Source organism: Pelophylax lessonae, assembly GCF_965119305.1.
Source record: "Pelophylax lessonae genome assembly, chromosome: 10".
Classification (NCBI taxonomy): domain Eukaryota; kingdom Metazoa; phylum Chordata; class Amphibia; order Anura; family Ranidae; genus Pelophylax; species Pelophylax lessonae.
Genome location: NC_138777.1, coordinates 44,927,901 through 44,947,643, shown reverse-complemented (window position 1 = coordinate 44,947,643; position 19,743 = coordinate 44,927,901). Strand labels below are relative to the sequence as shown.

The window sequence follows — 19,743 nt, the reverse complement described above, 5'->3', positions numbered from 1 at the left end:
AGTATACTGATCACCCCTCATATCATTTATATATAGGAGAAGTGTGAGTATACTGATCACCCTCATATCATTTATATATAGGAGAAGTGTGAGTATACTGATCATCTTCATATCATTTATATATAGGAGAAGTGTGAGTATACTGATCACCCTTCATATCATTTATATATAGGAGAAGTGTGACTGTGAGTATACTGATCACCCCTCATATCATTTATATATAGGAGAAGTGTGAGTATACTGATCACCCTCATATCATTTATATATAGGAGAAGTGTGAGTATACCGATCACCCTCATATCATTTATATATAGGAGAAGTGTGAGTATACTGATCACCCCTCATATCATTTATATATATAGGAGAAGTGTGAGTATACTGATCACCCCTCATATCATTTATATATAGGAGAAGTGTGAGTATACTGATCACCCCTCATATCATTTATATATAGGAGAAGTGTGAGTATACTGATCATCTTCATATCATTTATATATAGGAGAAGTGTGAGTATACTGATCACCCTTCATATCATTTATATATAGGAGAAATGTGAGTATACTGATCACCCTCATATCATTTATATATAGGAGAAGTGTGAGTATACTGATCACCCTCATATCATTTATATATAGGAGAAGTGTGAGTATACTGATCACCCCTCATATCATTTATATATAGGAGAAGTGTGAGTATACTGATCACCCCTCATATCATTTATATATAGGAGAAGTGTGAGTATACTGATCACCCTCATATCATTTATATATAGGAGAAGTGTGAGTATACTGATCACCCCTCATATCATTTATATATAGGAGAAGTGTGAGTATACTGATCACTCTTCATATCATTTATATATAGGAGAAGTGTGAGTATACTGATCACTCTTCATATCATTTATATATAGGAGAAGTGTGAGTATACTGATCACTCTTCATATCATTTATATATAGGAGAAGTGTGAGTATACTGATCACCCCTCATATCATTTATATATAGGAGAAGTGTGAGTATATTGATCACCCCTCATATCATTTATATATAGGAGAAGTGTGAGTATACTGATCACCCTCATATCATTTATATATAGGAGAAGTGTGAGTATACTGATCACCCCTCATATCATTTATATATAGGAGAAGTGTGAGTATACTGATCACCCCTCATATCATTTATATATAGGAGAAGTGTGAGTATACTGATCATCTTCATATCATTTATATATAGGAGAAGTGTGAGTATACTGATCACCCTTCATATCATTTATATATAGGAGAAGTGTGACTGTGAGTATACTGATCACCCCTCATATCATGTATATATAGGAGAAGTGTGAGTATACTGATCACCCTTCATATCATTTATATATAGGAGAAGTGTGAGTATACTGATCACCCCTCATATCATTTATATATAGGAGAAGTGTGAGTATACTGATCACCTCTCATATCATTTATATATAGGAGAAGTGTGAGTATACTGATCACCACTCATATCATTTATATATAGGAGAAGTGTGAGTATACTGATCACCCTTCATATCATTTATATATAGGAGAAGTGTGAGTATACTGATCACCCTTCATATCATTTATATATATATAGGAGAAGTGTGAGTATACTGATCACCACTCATATCATTTATATATAGGAGAAGTGTGAGTATACTGATCACCCTTCATATCATTTATATATAGGAGAAGTGTGAGTATACTGATCATCCTCATATCATTTATATATAGGAGAAGTGTGAGTATACTGATCACCCTTCATATCATTTATATATAGGAGAAGTGTGACTGTGAGTATACTGATCACCCCTCATATCATGTATATATAGGAGAAGTGTGAGTATACTGATCACCCTTCATATCATTTATATATAGGAGAAGTGTGAGTATACTGATCACCACTCATATCATTTATATATAGGAGAAGTGTGAGTATACTGATCACTCTTCATATCATTTATATATAGGAGAAGTGTGAGTATACTGATCACCCCTCATATCATTTATATATAGGAGAAGTGTGAGTATATTGATCACCCCTCATATCATTTATATATAGGAGAAGTGTGAGTATACTGATCACCCCTCATATCATTTATATATAGGAGAAGTGTGAGTATACTGATCATCCTCATATCATTTATATATAGGAGAAGTGTGAGTATACTGATCACCCTTCATATCATTTATATATAGGAGAAGTGTGAGTATACTGATCACCCCTCATATCATGTATATATAGGAGAAGTGTGAGTATACTGATCACCCTTCATATCATTTATATATAGGAGAAGTGTGACTGTGAGTATACTGATCACCCCTCATATCATTTATATATAGGAGAAGTGTGAGTATACTGATCACCCTTCATATCATTTATATATAGGAGAAGTGTGAGTATACTGATCACCCCTCATATCATTTATATATAGGAGAAGTGTGAGTATACTGATCACCCCTCATATCATTTATATATAGGAGAAGTGTGAGTATACTGATCACCTCTCATATCATTTATATATAGGAGAAGTGTGAGTATACTGATCACCTCTCATATCATTTATATATAGGAGAAGTGTGAGTATACTGATCACCCCTCATATCATTTATATATAGGAGAAGTGTGAGTATACTGATCACCCTCATATCATTTATATATAGGAGAAGTGTGAGTATACTGATCACCCCTCATATCATTTATATATAGGAGAAGTGTGAGTATACCAATCACCCCTCATATCATTTATATATAGGAGAAGTGTGAGTATACTGATCACCCCATATCATTTATATATAGGAGAAGTGTGAGTATACTGATCACCTCTCATATCATTTATATATAGGAGAAGTGTGAGTATACTGATCACCCTTCATATCATTTATATATAGGAGAAGTGTGAGTATACTGATCACCACTCATATCATTTATATATAGGAGAAGTGTGAGTATACTGATCACCCCTCATATCATTTATATATAGGAGAAGTGTGAGTATACTGATCACTCTTCATATCATTTATATATAGGAGAAGTGTGAGTATATTGATCACCCCTCATATCATTTATATATAGGAGAAGTGTGAGTATACTGATCACCCCTCATATCATTTATATATAGGAGAAGTGTGAGTATATTGATCACCCCTCATATCATTTATATATAGGAGAAGTGTGAGTATACTGATCACCCCTCATATCATTTATATATAGGAGAAGTGTGAGTATACTGATCACCCTCATATCATTTATATATAGGAGAAGTGTGAGTATTCTGATCACCCCTCATATCATTTATATATAGGAGAAGTGTGAGTATACTGATCACCCTCATATCATTTATATATAGGAGAAGTGTGAGTATACTGATCACCCCTCATATCATTTATATATAGGAGATGTGTGAGTATACTGATCACCCTCATATCATTTATATATAGGAGAAGTGTGAGTATACTGATCACCCCTCATATCATTTATATATATAGGAGAAGTGTGAGTATACTGATCACCCCTCATATCATTTATATATAGGAGAAGTGTGAGTATACTGATCACCCCTCATATCATTTATATATAGGAGAAGTGTGAGTATACTGATCACCCTCATATCATTAATATATAGGAGAAGTGTGAGTATACTGATCACCCCTCATATCATTTATATATAGAAGTGTGAGTATACTGATCACCCCTCATATCATTTATATATAGGAGAAGTGTGAGTATACTGATCACCCTCATATCATTTATATATAGGAGAAGTGTGAGTATACCGATCACCTTCATATCATTTATATATAGGAGAAGTGTGAGTATACCGATCACCCCTCATATCATTTATATATAGGAGAAGTGTGAGTATATTGATCACCCCTCATATCATTTATATATAGGAGAAGTGTGAGTATACTGATCACCCTCATATCATTTATATATAGGAGAAGTGTGAGTATACTGATCACCCCTCATATCATTTATATATAGGAGAAGTGTGAGTATACTGATCACCCCTCATATCATTTATATATAGGAGAAGTGTGAGTATACTGATCATCTTCATATCATTTATATATAGGAGAAGTGTGAGTATACTGATCACCCTTCATATCATTTATATATAGGAGAAGTGTGACTGTGAGTATACTGATCACCCCTCATATCATGTATATATAGGAGAAGTGTGAGTATACTGATCACCCTTCATATCATTTATATATAGGAGAAGTGTGAGTATACTGATCACCCCTCATATCATTTATATATAGGAGAAGTGTGAGTATACTGATCACCTCTCATATCATTTATATATAGGAGAAGTGTGAGTATACTGATCACCACTCATATCATTTATATATAGGAGAAGTGTGAGTATACTGATCACCCTTCATATCATAATCCCTTCATAATCATCTCTCCCCCCTTCCCTCTCTCTCTCTCCCCCCCTTCCCTCTCTCTCTCTCTCCCCCCTTCTCTCTCTCTCTCCCCCCTTCTCTCTCTCTCTCCCCCCTTCTCTCTCTCTCTCCCCCCTTCTCTCTCTCTCTCCCCCCTCTCTCTCTCTCTCCCCCCTTCTCTCTCTCTCTTCCCCCTTCTCTCTCTCTTCCCCCTTCTCTCTCTCTCCCCCCTTCTCTCTCTCTCTCTCTCCCCCTTCTCTCTCTCTCTCTCCCCCCTTTCTCTCTCTCTCTCTCCCCCCTTCTCTCTCTCTCTCTCCCCCCTTCTCTCTCTCTCCCCCCCTTCTCTCTCTCCCCCCCTCTCTCTCTCTCTCTCTCTCTCTCTCTCTCTCTCTCTCTCTCTCTCTCTCTCTCTCTCTCTCTCTCTCTCCCCCCTTCTCTCTCTCTCTCCCCCCTTCTCTCTCTCTCTCTCTCTCCCCCCTTCTCTCTCTCTCTCTCTCTCCCCCCTTCTCTCTCTCTCTCCCCCCTTCTCTCTCTCTCTCTCCCCTTCTCTCTCTCCCCCCCCTTCTATCTCTCTCTCCCCCCTTCTCTCTCTCTCCCCCCCCCTTCTCTCTCTCTCCCCCCCCTTCTCTCTCTCTCTCCCCCCCTTCTCTCTCTCTCTCCCCCCTTCTCTCTCTCTCTCCCCCCTTCTCTCTCTCTCTCCCCCCTTCTCTCTCTCTCTCCCCCCTTCTCTCTCTCTCTCCCCCCTTCTCTCTCTCTCTCTCCCCCCTTCTCTCTCTCTCTCTCCCCCCTTCTCTCTCTCTCTCTCCCCCCTTCTCTCTCTCTCTCCCCCCTTCTCTCTCTCTCTCCCCCCTTCTCTCTCTCTCTCCCCCCCTTCTCTCTCTCTCTCCCCCCTTCTCTCTCTCTCTCCCCCTTCTCTCTCTCTCTCCCCCTTCTCTCTCTCTCTCCCCCTTCTCTCTCTCTCTCCCCCTTCTCTCTCTCTCTCCCCCTTCCCTTCTCTCTCCCCCCTCCCTTCCCTCTCTTTCCTGTGAGATCTACAATCAACTGCCGAACTGGGCTAAGGGCTGGATAATCTATATCCAGTAGTCACCCCAGTCTTGCCAGCGAGCATGCGCAGACCTCAGCTCCACGCTAGGTCGGGCACGTCATAGCCCCACTGGACAAGGGCTGGCCTGTGAGGTAAATGCCTTGTGAGGTCACATACGACCAGGTCTTGGCCCAAGTCACAGCGTTCCTCTTGCCCGACAGCCCCTCCCCCCTATTTAGATAGAGAGGGTTTTTGTCTGGAGCTGTGCCCGCCTGGTTTCTGGTATGGTGAGTAGCTGTCCCCCCCCCCCCCCCTTTTCACCTGGAGGGTTTTGGGGTGGACGTGGGCCGGCAACCGGACGATCGACTGTGTGGGGGGAGTTGTACCTGGTGGGGGCTCCTGCCAGGGCCCCTCCATCCTCTCTGGATCTGTCCTTGAGACCTGGTCTCCCTCCTGGGTCCCTGTATGTTTCATGGTGCGGTGCGGGGCCTCCATTTTGTTGTAGCATTTGTACTCCTATACATGGCGGCCATGTTTGCGTTGTCCAGCAGCCATTTTTCTGTGGTTTGCCATTCAAAATAGCGGCGGCCATGACAGTGGAACCCCGTGGATGGCGATTTCGGCAGTGGGAGCCCCTCCTTATCCCCTGGTGCTGACTCCTGGATGATTTTACTTCCTGATCACCGCATGTGTAGTGCATTATCCTGGTGGCTTGCAGGTGCTTGTTTCTGCGGGTGGTGAGTCTGATGGGGTCCTCTCCCACTCTGCTGAGGATCGCTTGGTGCTTTGTGCCTGGCGACCGGGTGGTGCTGCCGGCACGGTGGGGGTTGTCCCTTAGCAGTGTTTTACACCATTTGTGGGGTCCCCCTGGTGACTCATGGAGTCTTTGAAGCACATTTCCCCACCTTATCCCCTCTGTAAGGCTGCGGGTCCCTCCGCGTCCCAACCATCCATTCATGCACTGATGGCGGTCCTGGAGTCCTGGTGGCTTTCATGCGATGGGCTAATAAAAAGCGCCCTCCCCCTTACCTTGCTTCATCTGTCTCATCAGATCCTGAATCTAATTTGGCCGCTGGGGACGTGGGTCACCCTGCTGGGTCTGCAACCACGCACCTGGAATCCTGATAGTGAGGATGATTCCCCCACGTCTGCAACTGTGCACAAAAAGGCACTGGTGGACGCACTGATTGTATCTGTGCGTAAGACCCTAAAGAAGGAGGACGCAGCTGAAGCTGCGACGGAGGAGCAGGTACTCTTTGGCACTCACAAGCCATTCAGAGTGGCAAAGGTGTTTCCTTTCCCCGCCTATTTTGACAGAATTGTCGCTAAAGAGTGGGGACGACCAAGCGTCCCCATGGGGTTCTTTACAGCTTTACTAGGCGTTACCCCTATGAGAAGTCTCTTCTTAAGAAGTGGACTGTGCCACCGGTGGTGGACCGTCTGGTTTTCAAATGAAACAAGGTAACTATGATTCCAGTTGAAGAATCCCCGACCCTTAAAAATCCTGCTGACAGGATGGTGGAGGTTCTGGCCTGCAATGTGTACACTCTAGCTGGTTCAGCAATGAGGCGGGTATTCACCATTGCCCTAGTGTCGAACTCTGACCGAGTGGGCTAAGCTCTTACTCCGTGACCTGGAGGGGGAACAGCTCCCCCCTGCTTTTGCCGAGCTGGTCGTCCAGGGGCTGCAGTTTATCTGTGATGCCTCTTTGGATTCGGCTCCCCTGATGGTTCGCCTCTCTGTTTTGGCAGTGGTCCTTCGACGTGTCTTTTGGCTCAAGTGCTGGTCTGCAGATCAGACTTCAAAAAAGGCCTTGACTGATCTTCCTTTCCAAGGAGATCGCCTGTTTGGAGCTGCCCTGGATGACAACATTAAAGGTCTCACAGGGGGGGAAGAGTACTTTTCTTCCGCAGGCTACTAAGGGCAAAGAACCGCGTCGTAGACGTGAGCCTTCCTTCTCCGCTCATAAGAAGTTTTTTCTGTCCTTCAGGATCGACTGACAAGTGCTCAAAGCCTTTCAGGGCCTCTTCAGGAGGATGCAAATGAACCTGGTCTGGCAAGCCAAGATTGGGCTTCTCCAGACCCGTGGACAAGGCTCCTTCAGCATGAAGGTGCGCCCTCACCCCTATTGGGGGTAGGGGGACGACTTCACTGGTTTCTGGATCCATGGACTTCCCTGGTGCAAGACAAGTGGGTCCACAAAGTCATTCGGTCCGGCTACAAGATCGATTTATGCTCTTGTCCCCCTGCAACTTGCGCCTGTCCCCAGACCACTTACAGGGCCTGTTTGGGATGGTACAAGACCTGTTCCTTCAAGGGGTGATTGTCCCGGTTCCGACTTCGGAACATTTTCAGGGTTTTTACTCTTGTTCACAGTACCCAGGAATGAAGTCAAAGTGCGTCCGATCCTGGACCTCAAGGCGCTCAACTAGATTGTGCGGGTACAGAAGTTCATAATGGAATCCATTCAATCGGTGGTGGCATCCCTGCATCATGGAGATTTCCATGCCCCTATCAATATCAAGGATGCCTTCCTTCACATTCCAATGTGTGCCAGTCACCAGCATTTTCTCAGCTTTGCTGTGGTATGGTAGAGGAGCATTATCAGTTTGTGGCATTAACTTTTGGTCTCGCCTCTGCTCTTCGGCTCTTCACAAAAGTGTTAGCCTCGGTGCTAGCTTTGCTATGCAAACGGGGGATCGGGGCACTGGGCTACTTGGACGATCTCCTTCTGCGAGCGGAGTCTCCCTCTGCTCTGATGGAAAACCTGGAGATCACAATATGAACTCTGTGGGAGTTCGGCTGGATTCTGAATTTTCAGAAGTCTGCTCTGGCTCCGTCCAAGAAGCTGGACTATCTGGGCCTGACTCTGGACTCGGCCTTAGCGAGATTTCTCCTTCCTGTGGACAAACTGCAGAAATTCTGCAATTAACCTCCTGCCTGTAATGTTCTGGTACCTTTGGGTACCCTAATTACTCTTTCATAAGTGTATGCGCCCCACCATTCTCTTTTGGTAAGGTGCGCATACACCTTTAAGACTGATGCTGTCATCACTGAGCGCCGGACTGGATGGCTATTTAGATCGCCGGCTCTCACTCACATGTGTTCGTTCAAACTGCTTTGTGCCTTGATGCTAACCTGTCTTGAAGCTCTCATGCTTGCAAGCATACCTCGCTGTCGGAACCACGCTGCGCTGATCCCTGTATCCCGCTACCGGATCATCCGCTCTTGCCGAACCTCTCCTCTGCTACATTGCTATTAGTGATAAGTACCCCACAGGGGAAACCTAGCTCTTGAGCCTACTACCACCTGTTCTTGCACTGGGTTGATCTCTCTTGTATGTCCACCTGCTACTCTGTCATCTACTACCATACATGATTGCTAAACCTATCTGCATCCCATCTGCTACTATCTTACTTTCAAGAACATTTCCTTTCAAGTGTCTGTCATCTACCATCTCTACCCAACCTGTCTCTTCAGCCTATCATCACTGTGTTACTATATACATAAGTCACTCTAGGAAACATCTTATTGAGTGTGTGTATTTACTTGCTGAATTGAGATCATCCACACATGATGAGTCATTGAGAGTTGGGATTGGTGTCTCAGCGTTTCTCTACATGACTACTGAAGTGGAATATTTCTGCAGCTGAAAATCCACATCATACGTAAAACGCAGGAGCGTTACACTGCCCAACAGATGGCCATCCCTCTGGACTTGCATGCAGGTGTTGGGCCTAATGGTGTCTATCTTTGAGGCGGTTCCGTTTGCACAGTTCCATACGAGGTCCCTGCAAAGGGAGATTCTGACCAAATGGGACAAGACTCTGCAGTCTCTGGACAATCGGATCAGTCGGGGAACGAGGGAGTTCCTGATATGGTGGCTTCATTCTCTGGCACTTCGGCTGGGAAAATCCTTCCTCCCCTTTTATTGGACAGTGGTCACCTCGAATACCGACCTGTCCGGCTAGGGAGGCGTCCCCGGCAAGCATTATGCTCAGGGGATCTGGACGCTGGAAAAGTCCAGACTAACGATCAATGTCTTGGAACTCAGAGCAATCAGTCTGTGTCTGGATCATTGGACAGATCGTCTTCAGGGTTGTTCAGTGGGTATTCAATCAGACAATGCTACGGCCGTGGCTTATGTCAATCACCAAGGGGGAACAAGTGTCCTGGTGGCTCTGGAGGTAGCCGGCATTCTAAGGTGGGCAGAATGGTTCATTCCAGCCCTCTCCGCTGTACACATTCCCGGGGTGGAAAATTGGCAGGGCGGATTACCTCAGCCGGCAGGCGTTGGACCAAGGGGAGTGATCCCTTCAACCAAAGGGGTTTTTATTAGCTGTGTCTCCGGTGGGGCATCTGCGAGGTGGAAACAAGAAAGGTGCCGAGGTTTTTGGCTCAGTCACGGGGTCCCCTGGCAGACACCACAGACATGCTAATTGCCCCGTGGGGTCAGTATCGTATGCTTTGTGTCTCCGGTGGGGTACCCCCGAGGTGGATCTGTTGGCGTCTCGGCTCAACAGAAATGTGCAGAGGTTTGTGGCTCGGTCAAGGCATCCTCTGGCGGATGCCACAGACACGCTGGTAGCCCCGTGGGTCAGTATCGGCTAATTTATGCCTTCCCTCCTCTCAAGGAAGGCGTACATTGCGTGGTGTGAGTCGCTTGGGGTTCATCCTCGCTCCTTCTCGGTGGCTCGGATCTTAACCTTCCTTTAACAGATGATTGAACAGAAGTTGGCCATGAGTACCATCAAGGGCCAGATGTTGGCTTTGGCGGTCTTCTTCCAATGACCTTTTGCCACACACTCCCTTGTGTGTACCTTTCTTCAGGGTGTCTGACATTTGGTCCCTGCAGTGCGGGCTCCGTTGCTGCCTTGGGATCTCAATTTGGTGCTTTCAGCCCTACAGAAGCCTCCCTTTTAAAATATTCAGGAGATTCCTCTGCTTACACTGTTTTTTTTGGTTGTTCCCACCCCTCATGTTTTAACACTGCTTTGGGATATCCCAGTGGTTATGAATACCAGGAGCTGTGTCCGTCAATGAACGAAAAAGAAAATGGGATTTTTTACTTTACTGTAAAATCAATTTCTCTGATGTTCATTGACTGATACAGCATCCACCCCTCTGTGGAGTTATAATTCTCCTAAATCTGCTTTTAACATAACTGAGTCCCTTTAGCAGAGAGAGGGAGTATACCCCCTGGGACTGCCCATGGGTGTAACCAGAATTCTTTTCTGCCTAGTGTCCTACTCCTGTAGGGGGCAGTATAACCCAGTGGTTATGAATACCAGGAGCTGTGTCCATCAATGAATATCAGAGAAATAGATTTTATGGTAAGTCAATAATCCAATTTTCCCTTCCCCCCCCCCCCCCTCCTTTTCCTTTCCTCCACCCCCCCCCCTTCCCTTCCCTCTCCTCCCTCCTTCTCTCTCTTGGACACTGTCCTCCCACAATGCAACACTTGAGCAGCCAACTACTATGTCTGAGCACTGCCACACAGGAGGCACAGTGGGGATCACAATGGTGGATGGGAGGGGGGCAGGGAGTAAAGTCTTCATGTTAAATTCGGCAAAAAATAAAATTAACAGCACCATATCAGCCCAGAATTATTGCAACACTGAGATTGGATTAGGTGGTTATATACAAGATTGACTCTCCAATGCTAAAATTGACCTAATAGGGAAAATGGTGAAATAAAGATAGTTGGAAATTCTTAAAATGTATGCAGTTACCCTAGACAGGATTGTTTTCCTAACAAAATTGCCCTTACAGTAATGATGACGCTTCATTGTTGAATATGGATTTATTTAAAATAAATACAGTACACGCACTCATCTTCAGTCTGCTTTCTTTTTTTTTTTTTTCAGCAATTCCTGGTGTGATGTTTCAGACTACTTTGAGGAATTTGTTTTAACTTTGATGATCCATTTGTAGTTTTCTACATGGCCATTCCCATTACTATCCTGGACTGTGACCTACTGCTGTATGGCCGGGGACACCGCACACTTGACCGATTTCGACTGGATGATGTCACAGATGAATACTTGCTTTCTACCTATGGTTTCCCACGTCCTTTTATCGACTACCTGGTCGATCTTTTGGGTGGAAGCCTGTCCAGACCAACGCAGCGCTCCAGAGCGATCAGCCCAGAGACCCAGATTATGGCCGCTCTTGGGTTTTACACCTCGGGGTCATTTCAGACACGCATGGGAGACACTATAGGGATCAGCCAAGCTTCCATGAGTCGCTGCGTCACTAACGTAACTGAAGCCCTGGTGGAGAGAGCCTCGCAGTTCATAAGTTTTCCTCATGAGGAAGCTTCAGTGCAGAAGCTAAAAGATGACTTCTATAACTTGGCGGGGGTTCCTGGGGTCTTGGGAGTTGTAGATTGTGTGCACGTAACAATCAAAGCCCCTAATGCTGAGGACCTGTCATATGTAAACAGGAGGGGGTTTCATTCTTTGAACTGTCTTCTAGTCTGTGATGCTCAAGGGGTTCTACTGTGGGCTGAAACCCAACTACCAGGCAGCACACAGGACAATATTGTCCTTCATCAATCTGAGCTCTCCTGTTTGTTTGAGACAAAAATGCACAAGGAGGGCTGGATGCTGGGTAAGTCAAATTCAGAAGATCTAGGAGAACTAAATATTTTGTTATATGGGTGAAAGTTCCAGGAAGTGAATGTTACATACTAGGGATCGACCGATTATCGGCAATATGAACTTTCCCCGATATATCGGAATCGGCCCCTGAGGTTACCGATATTGCCCATATTTAGGGAAAGTGCTTGTACCGGAGTGATGCCTGCAGCTAGAGGCATCACCCCGATACTGGCGTCCATAGCCGACGGTCGGCTATCTTGTAATGACAACCGATGCGGCTGAGAAGCCGCTCGGCTGTCATTACAAGGAGCGGGAGGGGAAGTCCCCTCCCACCGCCTTCCACAGCTCGTCCGGGTCTCCCGTCCCACCGGGAGACCCGGGCAACCAGCCTGCACGGCCGCTGAAGAGAAGACCCGATTAAAGCCGCATTCGGCTCTGATCGGGTCTCCATGCAAAAACCTGGAAGTGATGTCATGACATCACTTCTGGGTACTAGGCACCAAATTCAAAATAATGACAGCATTCAAAACAGCCAAACTTGGCGTTTTGAATGCTTTTAAGTGCAAAGGAGGGGTTTGGGGTCTTTTAGACCCCCAGATCCCTCCACAACAGTACCTGTTAAGAAAAGAAAAAAAACATTTTTAAATGTACAAATATATCGGCCAATATCCGCCGATACCGATATTCAATGGCCAAAATATAAAATATAAAAAAAAAACAATATCGGTCAATCACTATTACATACCTGTATGCCTTGAAGATTCAATAGTTGTTACCTCTGTTCCCAAGTAAGTAGATGTTTCTTACATGTGTGTTTCTGTCCAATGCTGAACAGGCTCTACTGAGGGATTATTTATTTTTGATTTTGGAATCCGCACTGTTATGCAGCCCATACTTGAGTTTTTCTTTTTTCGTTCAATCAGCGGGTTGGACAAAAAGAAAATGACTAATTCCCCCATCCACACACTTATTGCGGATGATGAATCCTCCCCGCTGAAGTATTGTATTCTGACAGTGGGGGGACTTACCCGCTGTCAGAATACACCGATCAGAACTGCTGGCTGTAGCTGGCAGCGCTGATTGAGCAAGGAATATCTAACAGGCTAATTGTACAGAAGGTGATCATACAACCACCCTGCCCATACATGGATCGAAATTCGTTTGGTCCCTGCTGAACTGACCTAATATCGATCCATGTATGGCCGGCTTTACTCTTCAGGGAATATGTACAGATACTGGTGTTAGTTTTGAAAACACTTTCTGTGTCCCAGTTATGCCCTTTATAGGCCCAGGCTGTATATGGCCCATGAACTCTGCTATGATACTTTTACATTGGACCTTTATACTAACAATTAACTTTTCTCCTCCTTTTTTTTTCTTTTTTTTTTTTTTTTTTTTTTTATATACCGTAATTAACAATTTTTTTTAGAAAATTAAAAAGTTTAAAAATAGAATAAATCGTAGGACAATAAGCATTACATAGCATAGAAAATTGGAAGGACCTCGATGGAAAAAAGGAGGAGCTATATAGTTGCAATAACATGAAACAACAAATCAAATTGCTTCCTAGTTGTGTGATATCCATCTAAATTTACAGTTTACTGTAGAGATGCACCGAAATTTCGGCTGCCGAAAACATATCGGCCGAAAATGGTGTTATCGGCATTTTGCTGAATAGAGAAAAAGGTGCCGATAATGAGACCAAAAATGCATACGATTTTGCAGCGAATCCGTGGCAGTTTTACTGCAAATTCACTTTGATTTTACTGCGATTTGACCATGCTTATGGTTTGTTTTTCATAGGCCATGTGACACAAAAACCGCATCAAAAACATCACACTAATGTGTTATTGATGCGTTGTTGCTGCATTTCAACAGAGGTGTGTTTTTTTTTTGTGCGTTTTTTTTAACTGACCAAAAATGCAGCAAGCTGGATTTTTAACACCACATTGGAAGCGCAACAGATCAGTGTGGAGAATTTAAAAAAGTTAAATATAATACATAAAAATATAATATATATATAATATAATATATAAAAATATAAATATTTTTTAAAAACTGTAATTTTCAGTTTCCGTTTTCGGACAAGTGCATCATGCATTTTTGGTTTCCGCACCAAAATTTCTATTCAGCGCACCTGTAGTTTACTGGTAGATAACAAAGAGTCCTTTTAACCACTTGCCGACCAGTCACCTTGACTGTACTGTGGCAAAGTGGCTCGTTCCCGTCCAGCGACGTAGACCTACGTCGCTGGACTCCTCCCCTTGTGGGCAGCGTGCGCGCGCCGCCGGAAGGCTCGCTTCCGCTGTTTTCAGTCATAGCGGGAGTCGGGCCAGGGGAGGAGCGGCGGTGATCACTGCCGCTCTTCCCCGATCGTCGGGGATCTAGTGTGGAGATCCGCCCGCTTGTGTAAACAAAGCGGGCGGTTCTCCTAAGTGACAGGCAGGGTCAGATTGCAGGGTTCAGCATAGCTTAACCTGCGATCTGTCCCTGTGTCACACAGTCCCCTCCCCCCACACACGTTAGTAAGCACCAGGCATACATTAACCCCTCCCTCTCCAATAAAATTAACCCCTTCCCTGCCAGTGTCATTTTTACAGTAACAGTGCATATTTATAGCACTGATTACTGTAGAAATGTCACTGGTACCCCCAAAAGTGTCAAAAATGTCAGTCAAGGGTCCGATCTGTCCGCCGCAATGTCGCAGTCCCGCAAAAAAAATCGCAGATCGCCGCCATTACTCGTTAGGAAAAAAAAACACCAAAAATGACAGAAATCTTTCCCTTAGTTAGTAAACGCAATAACTTTTGCGCAAACCAATCAAAATACGCTTATTGTGATTTTTTTTTTTACCAAACATAGGTAGCAGGAAACAAATTGGCCAAAAATGTAAAAAAATTTAGATTTTTACATTTTTTTGGGGGGAATTTCATATAAAAAATGTGAAAAATATTGTTATTTTTTAAAATGAACGCTCTTTTTTCGTTTATAGCACAAAAAGTAAAAATCGCACAAGTGATGAAATACCACCAAAAGAAAGCTCTGTTTGTAGGAAAAAAAGGATGTAAATTTCATTTGGGTACGGCGTCGCACGACCGCGCAATTGTCAGTTAAATTAGCACAGTGCCGAATCGCAAAAAGTGGCCCGGACGTAAGACCGCAAAATCCTCCGGTGGTAAAGTGGTTAAAGAACCATAGGAGCTAATTAGTTCTAGTTGAAAGTAGAGTATATCACAGCTCAATGAAAATTTATCGCAGTTGTACTTTTCGCCTCTTAAAATTTGCTTTTTGAGAGGGGTGCACTTTTTTTTTTTCTTTTCTTTTTAACTATTCACATTCTGACCCACCCCTCCATCTTCTATTTTCACCTAGGTGAGAATGATGCGCTCTGCTTCTCCTGCCTCCTGAGATATGCGTCTCATCGGGGGCCGGCTGCTTGAAGCTGGAAGAGACAGCCGGCTTCCGATGACATCAGGGAAACCGGCACGTGGCTTTATTTGCTGGGTGGGTTAGTATGTGAATTGAGTACAACCCAGCGTTAGGTAAGAGGAAATTTAAAAAAAAGATATAAATATAAAAGGGGGTATGGGGGAGGGGGTGACATTTTCTTTTAAGCCCAACCCCCTCCTAGTGCTAAGTCCTCTTCTTTGTTATTAAAGGGATTGTAAAGGCACAGGGGTAATACTCTCTTCATGTGGAAATAATCGCTCTATTACGAGCATTTGGTTGGAACTGCATGTGGGAATTGGGACTCACTTTTATTTTTCCAGTTTTCTTGTTCTACTTTTTTATCTCACATGTGAATACATACTGTATGTGGAACACTGTTTGACCACTTTAGGACCGGAAGATTTTGCTGCTTAATCACCAGGCCCTATTTTGCGATTCGGCACTGCGTTATTTTAACGGACAATTGCGCGGTCGTGTGATGCTGTACCCAAACGAAATGGACGTCCTTTTTTTCCCACAAATAGAGATTTCTTTTGGTGGTATTTGATCACCTGTGCGATTTTTATTTTTTGCGCTATAAACAAAAAAAGAGCAACAATTTTGAAAAAAAAATGAACAATATTTTTCACATTCTGCTATATAACATTCCCAAAAAAAATTAAAAATCTAAATTTTTTAACATTTTAGGCAAATTTGTTTTTTGCTACATATTTTTGGTTAAAAAATCGCAATAAGCGTATTTTGATTGGTTTGCGCAAAAGTTATTGCGTTTACTAACTACGGGAAAGATTTATGTCATTTTTATTGTTTTTTTTTTACTAATAATGGCGGCGATCTGCGATTTTTAGCAGGACTGCGACATTGCGGCGGACAGATCGGACCCCTAACTGACATTTTTGACACTTTTGGGGGTACCAGTGACATTACTACAGTAATCAGTGCTAAAAATATGCACTGTTGTATCGGTTTGTTGGTACCTCAGGCCAATAAGAAGTGGGACTTTTAAGGCAGGTATGGGGTATAAGATAAAGTACAAGCAAAAAATTGCTAATAGTAACTAAATGATAATGATGATAATAATAATAATAAATGTTTAATTCTTAAAACATATGTACAGTGAAGTACAGTTGCGTGAAAGGGTTATAGACCCTTGTGAAGTTGTGTAATAGAAGGAGGGTTAGTGACATGTGAGAAATAGTGACTTTTGAGGGTATATCTCTGTCTGTTCCTGCTGTTAAGTTTGGGTGGTTCAGATCAGAGGTGTCTCCTATATCCTACGCGTTTCGGCCTTTAATTGGGCCTTTTTCAAGGTTGATTGTCACTATTTCTGTTGATAAAATGCAGGTTTTTATTAAATATAAGTATCACCACTTTTTTAAAATTAAATAATAGTGGTGAATTTTTCAAAAGTAGTACATACATGTTGTTTTCTTTGAATCCTTTTGTGTTGAAATGGCTCCCTCTTTAGCACAGCGAGAACCATGCGGTTTCCTGAAAAATTATATGTATATATATATTTATGAGATACAGCTACAAAGTTGATAGTGGTTCTACAGGTGTGTTGTTGAACTTACATGGGCTGTGTCTCATATCTGGGGTAGATCATATGAATCTCCCCTGGTGGTTAGTTTTGATTCCGGTGTGTGTGAAACCGGTTCTGGGCAAGGATATCCTTGTGCCTTTAAATGGTACAGTTCTATATGAGACAGGTACATGTATAGGAAGATTTTATATCTGTAATGCAATAATGCAGTATATACAGTATATAACATTTTGGGTTTGTTTTTACCTTCATTATCACTTTGCAACAAGTGTTGTCCCATGCGGTTTCCAGCTGGGTCACACTTAAAAAGAGGGAGAAAAGACTCCTTCAGTAATGTATCTCCTTTTCAGGGTGGAGTAAGTGGTAAGGGTGGTGTTTCAAAACTTACAATTTTTCTTGTGCGCCGCTCTTGGTCCTCTCTCATCCCCATTCAGTTGTGGAATGAGAGAGGCAGAGGTTCCCCGGCCTTTTATCAGACTCGCGCATGCGCTGTGAGCGCCGCACGTCTGAAACCAGATCACATACAGCTGGTGTGTGTCTCTGGTGCGCCTGCGTCCTATGGACGAGTGCGCTTCCAGTTTCCACCGCTGTTGCTCACTGGCGCGGCCGCCGACACGGAGAGGACACAGGTCACAGACTGGCAGAGTCTGAGGCGCCGATGTCGCTGGCTGTTACGTTGTGCCTGTAAAAAGCCCCTGGGAGGGAAAACAGTGAGAGATCCCCCCAGGGGCTTACCGTGCCGGGTGTGCTAAAAGTATGTGGAGATTTTTTCAACAAGGATTCAGTACAAGGCATAAGTGCATTATAATTTGCAAACAAGAGGTATATAAAAGGAAAAAACAGGGGAGAACATTCCATGTAATTAATAGCAGTTTTAATAGCAGTGTAATGAATAGTCAGGTTAAAGGGAAAGGAGGGGGAATTTTCCGGTTATATCCCCATTGGAAAAGAGTGGGGAAAGTCTGTCAGATCGGTCTTCTCAAAGCTTATGGAATCTAAAAAGGGGGGGAAAATTCCGCATCTCCAATTCGTGTTTTTGATAAAAGATATAAGATGTATATATATATATATATATATATACATCTTTGGACGAGTTTTTTTGTGAATGGATTGGATGATGTGAATGGAGGATGATTATAAGTGTGGGGTGTGTCAATGATTGCTTCATTGTATTTTATCCTTTGGTAGCGAGATTTGTGTGGCTGATGTTTTTTTGAACAAGAGTTTTTGTGAATGGACTTTCTCACAGTTTTGTGATTTTTTCATTTTTTGATGAAGGTTTTTTATTCTAATCAGTTTTCCCTGATGAGAAACCTTCTAAAAAGGGGGCATAGCTTTCTGCTTCATTTAGGCCTGGAAAGGTGGTTGCGTTGAGACGTTTTATCCATCTCATCTCTAATTGAAGCAGGGTTTTGTTCCAATCACCCCCCCTCCTCGGGATGTGGATCCGTTCTAGGGCCATAAACGATATTTTTGGCATCTTATGGGCGTGTTTATAGGCCACGTGTCGACCCAGTGGTAGATGGAAATTGCACATTTCCATTGAATTTACGTGTTTGTTGATCCTCTTTCCGAATTCCTGTCTTGTTTTACCTATGTAGAATGCGTTACATTCGCATCTCATCATATACACCACGCCTTTAGTCCGACAATTGGTGAAATGTTTGGGTTCAAAAGTTTCTCCATTCGGTAGAGTGGTTTTAGTGCATTTTCTTATGACTTTGCATTGGTCACATGACCCACATGGGTATGTGCCTTTTGTCTTGCATGGGTCTTTGCGTGAATCTTCTTTAAAATCGCTATGAACTAGTCCTTGTTTGACAGATCCTGCCTTTCTGTACGTGATTGGCGGGTGGTCCGTGAGGAAGTCTTTCACTGTTGGGTCCTCTTTCAAAATTGCCCAATGTTTTTCCAAAATTGCTTTGATTTTTTTATTTTCGTTGGTGTATCTTAAAATGATTCGCGTTTTTTGGTCGGGTTGTTTAGGGTCCTGGGATGGTTTTTTAAATAGTAACTCTTGTCTTTCCTTGGAGTTGGCCTTGTTGTAGGCTTTCCTTAGTGAGGTTTTGGTGTAACCCCTTTCCATCAGTCTTGTGGTGAGTGCATCAGCTTCTTTTTTGTATATTTCTTTTTTGGTGCAATTCCTTTTAATCCTTAAGTATTGACTATAAGGTATGGCTTTTTTTAGTGGGGGTGGATGAAAGCTCGTGGCATGTAGAATTGAATTGCCTGCGGTTTCCTTCCTATAGAGTGCGGTTTGTATGCGTCCATCGTGTTCCTTGTGGATCCATGTATCAAGGAATGGAACTTTTTTGTCACTGTAATTTAAGGTGAAATACATATTGTATGTGTTGTTGTTTAATGCGTTTTTTAGATCCTTGATTTGGTTTTCTGGTCCTGTCCACACTATCAGAATATCGTCTATGTATCGTTGCCATAGAAGTATGTTATCAGTTAGCCAAGCATTTTCTTCTTTGATGAGAAAGTCTTCTTCCCACTCTCCTAGATATAAATTGGCGTAGGTGGGGGCACAGCTTGTGCCCATCGCCACCCCGCAGGTTTGAAGGTAGTAACGACCATCGAACGTAAAGAAATTCCGATTTAAGATGAATTCAAGCATAGTAATTATAAAGGTGTTAAATTTTTCATCCTGTGGGCTTAGCTGGTTGAGAGCATTCTTGATTGTTTCCAGTCCTTTATTGTGCGGTATATTGTTAT

At 43.3% G+C, this 19,743-nt stretch overlaps 1 protein-coding gene across 2 annotated transcripts in view; it reads left to right on the top strand.

Moving 5' to 3' along the window:
• Positions 1-3,395: 3,395 nt before the first annotated feature.
• HARBI1 (harbinger transposase derived 1) overlaps positions 3,396-19,743 on the top strand; it is a 31,857-nt gene continuing 15,509 nt past the window's right edge. The window contains exons 1-2 of one of the 2 annotated variants that reach the window (XM_082269727.1): positions 3,396-3,414; positions 11,298-12,042. In XM_082269727.1, coding sequence (XP_082125853.1) covers positions 11,373-12,042 — 670 coding nt within the window. In that variant the 5' untranslated portion in view covers positions 3,396-3,414; positions 11,298-11,372. Of the gene's footprint in view, positions 3,415-3,804; positions 3,824-11,297; positions 12,043-19,743 lie in introns of those variants that run through there. The other variant, XM_082269726.1, reaches the window with a different exon arrangement.